An 8,291-nucleotide genomic window follows, 5' to 3' on the forward strand; every position below is an offset into this window, starting at 1 on the left:
GCACTGTACAAGGTGGGGATGTTAATGCTGCTTGTGTAGTCGATGAGATTCAGAGGTATTTGGATGCACGTTACGTCTCTGCATCAGAGGCAGGAGACTCTTTGAGTATGATTTACACAATGAGAAGCCTGATGTGCAACGGTTGCAGGTACACTTAGATGGGGGTCATAATGTTATCTTCAGAGATGATGATAATATTGCAGATGTTTTTCAGAGGGAAAATGTAGGCAAGACTACTATGACTGAATGGTTTACCTGTAATCAACAACATCCTGAAGCAAACAATACATTGTATAGTGATTTCCCTCAACAATGGGTTTGGAACTCCAGGTTGAAGAAATGGACCAAAAGAAAGATTGGAAACACTATAGGGCGCATGTACTTTGTAGCTCCTTTGGCAGGTGAGGCATACTATGTTCGCCTACTTCTTACAATATGTAAAGGATCTAAGTCATTTGAAGATTTGCGTTCGCTCAATGGTCACATCTATCCTTCTTTCAAGGCAGCTTGCATTGCCAGAGGGATACTGGAAGATGATTCTGAATGGGTTGCATGTATGGAGGAAGCATCATCTATGCAAAATGCCTTGCAATTGAGATGTCTTTTTGGTACTATATTGCTATTTTGTGAGCCTTCCTGTCCAGGAATATTGTGGAAGAGATTTCGAGAAGAAATGATAGAAGATTTTCTATACCAGTTATCAAGAAGCAGGGGGCAGTTTATTGGTATTGAACAATTAGCTGAAACTCATGCACTACTACATTTGGAAGAAATTCTTCGTGCTCAGAGACGGACATTGGCAGATTTTGAAGGAATGCCTGAACTAAACAGAACTGATTTGGAAGTCTTGGCTGAAAATACATTGCTTTTGGAAGAGAGATCTTTTGATACTGTGGAACAATATAACCTGTCAAGTGCTATGGAGTCAACATTAACAGATAGCTAGCGTGTTGCTTTCGATGCTGTAATGCATGCAATTGCGACAAATGCAGGTGACATTTTTTTCCTGGATGGTCCGGGGGGATCGGGAAAGACCTATTTGTATAATTGCTTGCTTGCGCGAGTACGTGGACAAGGGTATGTTGCTTTGGCCACTGCATCGTCAGGTATTGCTTCTCTACTCTTGGCGAATGGACGTACTGCACATTTTAGATTCAAGATACCTCTGGAGCTAAACAATTCTTCAACTTGCAAAATCCCTATACATGGACAACTTGCTGAGGTTTTGAGAGTTTGTAAGCTCATTATTTGGGATGAGGCTCCAATGATTCATCGTTATGCTTTTGAAGCATTGGATAGGAGCTTACAAGATGTATTATTCTCAGATAAGCCATTTGGTGGAAAGGTTGTATTAATGGGAGGAGATTTTAGACAAATCTTGCCTGTTATTATGAAGGGAAGACGTGAGGATATTGTTAATGCAGCATTGTGTCGTTCCTTTCTATGAACTCTATCAAAGTTCTAAAGTTAGCTGGAAATATGCGTATTCAATCAAGCAATACTAATGGATGCAATGAGTTTAAACAGTGGGTCATGAATATTGGGAATGGAGTGGATTGTAGCGATGATAATACGATGGTGACACTACCAAGTAATATGGTCTTGCAAAGATCGAGTCTTAAAGACTTGGTACATTGGGTATACTCTGAATTGGCTATCACTACGACGTATGCTTCATACTTTAGTGAGCGTGCTATTCTTGCTCCGATAAACAGTCAAGTGGATATTGTGAATAAGACAGCTTTGGATGCAATGCCTGGTGAGCCTAAGCAATATTTCAGTGCAGATTCAATTCTTGAAAATGATGAAAATTCATTCCTGTATTCCACAGAATTTTTGAACACAATCGACCTTCGGGGCAGATATCCACCTCACTGCTTGGTTTTAAAGTTAGAAGCTCCTGTTATTTTGCTTCGTAACTTGGATCCAAGACGTGGACTCTGTAATGGTACACGGATGATATGTAAGGCCTTTCACTCTAAAGTCTTGGAGACTGAAATCATCACTGGTACTAAAGTTGGTGAAAGAGTATTTCTTCCACGGATTACCTTTATATGCAGCGTGGCCCAACTACCATTCACCATGAGGAGGAGACAGTTTCCCGTCCGGCTGGCATTTGGCATGTCAATAAACAAATCACAAGGCCAAACCCTAAATGTCTTGGGGTTGTATTTGGTGACTCCAATGTTTACTCATGGACAACTGTATGTCGCGTTGTCACGAGCACGGTCTCCTCATGCTGTGAAGGTGTTACTTGAGAATAACGCTAATGTGGAGTGTTCATTTGATGATCTTCAAAGTTATACACCTACAACAAACAATATTGTTTATAAGGAGATCTTGATGACTTCAGAGTGACAAGTCAGGTTTCTTATTTAAGTTCTGCAATTTGATTAATTTTGTTGTGATTTCTTTTTTTATACATATTTGTCCATGGTAAAAGTACCTATTTTTGTTGTTTACAGACATGTCTGAGATTACCTTTACATTGGACATGCCTTTGTCGAGGATAGAACGTGAGTTTTTCTCTATATTTGCTTAACTTTTCTTGATTACAAAGTATGGAACATGACATTCTATACTAATGTCTATCTGTATACAGAGCCACCGCTATGGTCAGCTCCTATTACTGCAGGTCACGTAGCAGGGATTATGATTGATGCTTATAGGGATGGGTAAGTATAAGTGTAATTGTTAGGCATTGTATGAATATTTTTTGAACCTATATATAAATAATTGTATAACCTATTTGTTATGCTTTGATTTTAGGATATTACATGACATTGATACGTTTATGGTAAGAGTTGTCGACGAAGGCATCGAGATGTACGGGATTGGTGTTCCTGATGAGGAGTGGGGTGTCTATTTGTTTTGGAGAGAGATGGACAGATGCTTTGCATCATTTGAGGGGTATTCAGTACCCGATGAGTGGGTGTTTCTTACATCCATCATGGCCATTGGTATTCGTTATGCGTTTTATACTAGAGCTCCTCATGTACCATCCACTCGATGTTCTATTGTACGAGGTAATTTTGATTATGTTTTTCTATTATAAGATTTTTTGAGATTTTATTTATCGATGTGTCGTTATGTGCAGATTTGATTTATCATTGTTTCGTTTGTGCAGGTCCTTTGCATTCATCGATAGTAGAGCATGTGCGGGATGGATCACCGCTTTACAATAGAGAGCGTATTGTGATGAGGAGACAATTGAATGATCCTTCTCACAAGAGAAGAATTCAATTTGTTGATTCTGACATTACTGACTGAGAATACGTATTTTGTGGTGCATTTTGAGAATATGTAATATTGGTCCTTTTCTGCATCTTCGTATGCTACATTACTATGATATTTTTGTTTTCGCCATAAATCTACGAGACATGGATGTTATTTTGAGATATATATATATAAAGTCACTTGAAATAATGTATTGTGTTTACTTAAAACATGACCTAAATTGGAGAAACTGAGTTTATTTTTTCTAGAACTCTACCTGTCGGCTCTGCAGCAACGCGCGGGTCCAATACTTGTCCCATTTCACTGTCACCTTGGCACTTCAAACACCACTCTTCACAAACTATTCTGTATAGTTGTATTTACAACAAGGCATGATCCAACATTCTTATCATCCCCCTGGATCAAAGGGATAAAAAACCATCTTCCATAACCTTCCTATTGCATTTTCTCTACTTTCCTCAACTCATCAAACACTTGCAAGCATCCTATAAACATCCTCAGTATTGTGCTTTTAGAAAAAGGCAAACATCCTCAGTATTGTGCTTTTAGAAAAAGGCCTGAGTGATTCCATTTGGTATTCATCCCACCACCCAAAAGCATCAACACATCTATAAGAGAAACATTGTTCTCTTCCCCAAACACGCCCTTGCTATCACTAAATTTCCCGTCCATACCACCTCCAAGAACGTGGAGTACAGAAATCTCATCAAAAGAATCTTCAAAAACATAATAATTACTCACCAGTATAGAGCTATAGGTCTTCTTAGACCATTCTTCCTCCTGCAAAATAGATTCAGCATAGACACCATTCTTCTACCTACTCTTTACAACATCCACACCTTGGGTCTACTCACAATAGCCAACATCCTATATGCAATCACCCTCATCCAATTCATCATATCCACTTGGCTGAATACTCACATAGCCTATACCTACAGGCTCAACATTATGTGCAACAACATCCCCATGATCCACTTCAAAGTAGGTCGCATCAATATCATGTAAAAAAGTATCAAAAACACAAAGGAGCATCTTGCAGCTCAGTCTGCTTTCATCTAGCACTCACAAAAGCCCTGGAATCCTTTACCACTTCTACATTTAGATGCCCGCTTCACAGCACCATCTTCCTCCAGTTCTCTTTCTAAAAACACATAGTAAGCATCCTTCAAACCTACGTCTACCTCCTCTGAAAGCATATCAATACTCAGCTCCAAGACTCCATGCGCATCAACACATGTATCTTCCACTAACTGCCTCTAGCCAACCCTGATCCAAGTCTACCTCGTCTGCTTCATCAAAAGACTCCGCCAATTCCAAAATAGCTCCATCCATACTCACATAATCAAAATGACTCGCAGGTTTCTCTTGCCCCCAATCAACACTAAGAACCTCCAACATAGCAAGATTCAGACTCCCAACATGTTCAGTCAATCTCTGTATTTCTTGATGTATTCCATTTTTCCCTCTACCTAGTTCCTCAACCCTTGGAGTTTCCACACATATTTCCCTTTGCATAAGCAAATTCATCAGCAAAGCTGCCACTATAGGCCTATTTACTTCCCTTTTTTTTCTTACCATCTCCTGCTTCCTCATCCTCTTCCTCCACTATTTTGATGCCTGCCTCATAGTTTCAACAAAGATTCTTGGATCCATAAACTCTACCTTTACTCTGATGCTTTCATGCAATACACCAATGACCCTGTCTTTTTTCAAAAAATCAGGTGGCACCTGATTCTTACCCAAAGCTTTTAGAATTTTTCTCCAAACAGCTTCAAACCTGTGAACCAAAGCAAACACATCTTCATCCTCTCCCTGTTTCAGCCTTCTAAGCTCTCCCCAAAACTTATGGGCTATCAGCTCTCCCATACTTTCTCTTCAAGTCTCACTTTAGCTTGTCCCATCTTTCTCTCTCAACCTCTGTGGCATCATATTTAAACCATTCCCAACCTTCATCTTCCAACAACAAGTCTGCCATTCTCATCTTATAGGCTTCGTCATCCCTGCCATTGCCTAAAGCCACCAACTCAATCTTCTTCAAAAATAGGGTTCCATCCTCACCCTTCTGTCCTCTGAACACATGATAACCAAAACAAGCCATTGGCCCGCATTTGATCAACATGTGAGTTCCAACCTACAGACCAAATCCCTTAACAAGAATTCTCTGGGGACACCAAAACAATGTGTGGTCTCTAAGTGATGGCCTCTATACAGCACCAACAAGCACACAAGAAGAGAAAACTATGGAATTAGAAGTAGGGGACATTGAAATCCCAGTTCCAAGGGCATTAATAACGAGACCTGCACCTATCCTTTCACCTCTGAAAAGATACAAGGGAGGAGAGAGATTGAGCTCTTGTTGCAAGCGCACACACACTTACACAAACCCTAGAAGAGAACACACAAGGTGAGAGGCTGAAAATTCTTCTTGTTCTTCACACAACAAAAGAGGTCTACAAAGAAGATAAAGCGACTAACACACATAATAGAGTATATAAAAGCGGTCCATCATGTGAACACACTAAGAGGAGTGGGTAGATGTGGACTAGTCACTATAGTCTAGCTATAAATCTCTAGCGAAGATATGTCGGTGCCAGCTACCAAACCCGCCCAGTGATGTAAATGTTGAACGGTCATGCTCATGAGTGTTAGTTCATGTTGAGCTTGACATCTCAACACTCCCCCTCAAGCTCAACTCCAACTCATGAACTCCAAGAATATCTAAAAATTTGCAGAGTTTCTCAACTCTCAAGGCCTTCATGAAGATGTCAGCGACGTAAGCCAAGTCAATGTCGCCTGCCAACGACTCTCTCCCTGATGAAGTGGTAATGTACCTCAATGTCTTTCGTTTGCGCATGGAAACTGGGTTCGTGGCCAACTATATACTGCTAAGATTGTCACAATATATGACAACCTTTCTCTCCACATACAACCCCAAATCAGCTTGCGTAACCAAGCTACCTCACATGCTGCCACCGCGTAGCTCCTCTATGCTCTATGTCTGTAGTCACAACAAGGTAACTATGGGCTGCTTCTTGCTGCTCCATGTCACAACAGCACTCCTGAATGAAAACATAAATCCATTTGGTAGATCTCCTATCTGAGATGCTACCTGCCCAATCTACATCTATGTACCTATATAGCTCCAATGGTATACCTGCTGCATAAAACAAGGCATAGTCAATAGTGGCCCTCAGATATCGAAGTGTGCGTGGCACACTATTAAGATGTTGTTTGCGCAGAACCTGCATAACTGGCTCTCTAAGCTAACAGTGTAACTCAAATATGGCCTGCTAATCATGACATAGATCAAACTCTCCACAATCTTCCTGTACATAGTGGGATCCTCCAACACATAAATTGCATCTGCACACTAAGCTTGCCATTTTGATCTAATGGCACTGAGATTGACTTACAATCAGCCTTCCCATACTTGGACAACATGTCCAATACATACTGTCTCCAGCCAAATACGCTCAGGACCGCAAATGACCTCAATTCCCAAAAAGTAGCATAGATCTCCCAAATCCTTCATCTCAAACTTCCTTTTGAGAAGACTTTTCACATGCTCAATCTCATCCAAGTTATCACCCCCAACAATAAGATCATCTACATATATGGTGATGATTACAATACCCTTATCACTCTTGCGCACATACAAAGAGTGATCTGCATCTGCCACCATATGAAAAACAATCGTGACAAGATACTTAGCAATCTTGTTATGCCATGCTCGTGGAGCTTGCTTCAGGCCATACAAGGCCTTATGAAGCTTACATACATACTCTAGGTGACCTGCATCCTCAAAACCAAGTGGCTAGTCCATATACACTTCTTCTTGCAAGTAACCATGCAAGAATGCATTTTTTACATCCATTTGATGTAAAAACTAGCCTTTAGCTGTAGCCATCGCAATCACAGCTCTCACAGTTGCCATCTTTGTAACCGAGGCAAATGTCTCCTCATAATCAATCTCATGTGTCTGCGCATATCCTTTGGTTACTACCAATCTAGCCTTGTACCTTCTTATGCAGCCCCATCATTGTTATGTTTCACCTTATACACCCACTTATAGCCAATAGCTTTCTTGCCTTCAAGCAATGGCACTAAGTCCCAAGTCTCATTTCCATACAATGCATCCATCTCCTCATCCATAGCTTTCTCCCAACACACATTTTCAATAGCCTCATCAAAACATGTGGGTTCTACAACCTACACAACTTTTGACATATAAGCATAGTGATGTGCCACATAACCATCATAAGTTAACCTCTCCACAGGGTTTTTGACTCTTCTAAATCTTCATAGCTTTGCATTCATGGCTTCCATAGCCTTCTTCACACCAAGTGTCCTCATTTGCAGGAATCCCAAGCTCCTCACATCAAGGCTCATCTCCAAGCCATTAGAATCTCCATCAACAAGAGAATGCCCTACAGAAATACCAAGGGGCTCAACCACTTTCTCTTTGCCTTTATGTGATGTACCAACTACATTTTTAGGACTAGTATTATGACGCAACCTACCATTCTATGGTCTATCAATAGAACCGCTAGATGAGGACTCTCCTGGTCCACTCAATGACTGTGATTGCTGACTTGCATTCTGTGCAACCACATTTCCACTTACATCAGCCCCCCCAACGACATCTTTTTCAGCAGCATACCAGCTACTCATCTCATAAATACAACATCCCTGCTTACCCTCAATTCACAATGTAGCACGATTATAACATCTATATCTCGTTTTCTCAAGAAAATACCCAATAAACACACATTTTTCTGCTTTTGGATCTAGCTTAGTACGCAACTCATTTGGCACATGCACATATGCAATATATCCAAAAACTTTCAAGTGAGACAAATCAGGTTTCTTGCCCCAGTAAACCTCTCCTCTAGCGTTACATCATGCATAGCTGTAGTAGGAGTCCTGTTCATGATATAAACTACTATAGTAGACATAGCCCCAGCCCAATAGCTATGCGGCATATTCTTCTCTGCCATCAATGCTCGTGCTATCTCTGTAATGTGCCTATTTTTTCGCTCAGCAACTCCATTTTG

At 40.6% G+C, this 8,291-nt stretch overlaps 1 protein-coding gene across 1 annotated transcript; it reads left to right on the forward strand.

Moving 5' to 3' along the window:
• The first annotated feature begins 2,464 nt into the window (after positions 1 to 2,464).
• On the forward strand, positions 2,465 to 3,307 carry LOC147622849 (uncharacterized). The gene is made up of 4 exons (XM_086822710.1): positions 2,465 to 2,516; positions 2,603 to 2,675; positions 2,770 to 3,026; positions 3,128 to 3,307. Exons 1-4 carry the CDS (start codon positions 2,468 to 2,470, stop codon positions 3,268 to 3,270), a joined length of 522 nt encoding a protein of 173 aa, XP_086678836.1. The 5' UTR covers positions 2,465 to 2,467; the 3' UTR covers positions 3,271 to 3,307.
• Positions 3,308 to 8,291: the final 4,984 nt, after the last annotated feature.

Source organism: Cibotium barometz, chromosome 28, assembly GCF_041138505.1.
Source record: "Cibotium barometz isolate CiBa-2024 chromosome 28, ASM4113850v1, whole genome shotgun sequence".
In the NCBI taxonomy this organism is placed as follows: domain Eukaryota; kingdom Viridiplantae; phylum Streptophyta; class Polypodiopsida; order Cyatheales; family Cibotiaceae; genus Cibotium; species Cibotium barometz.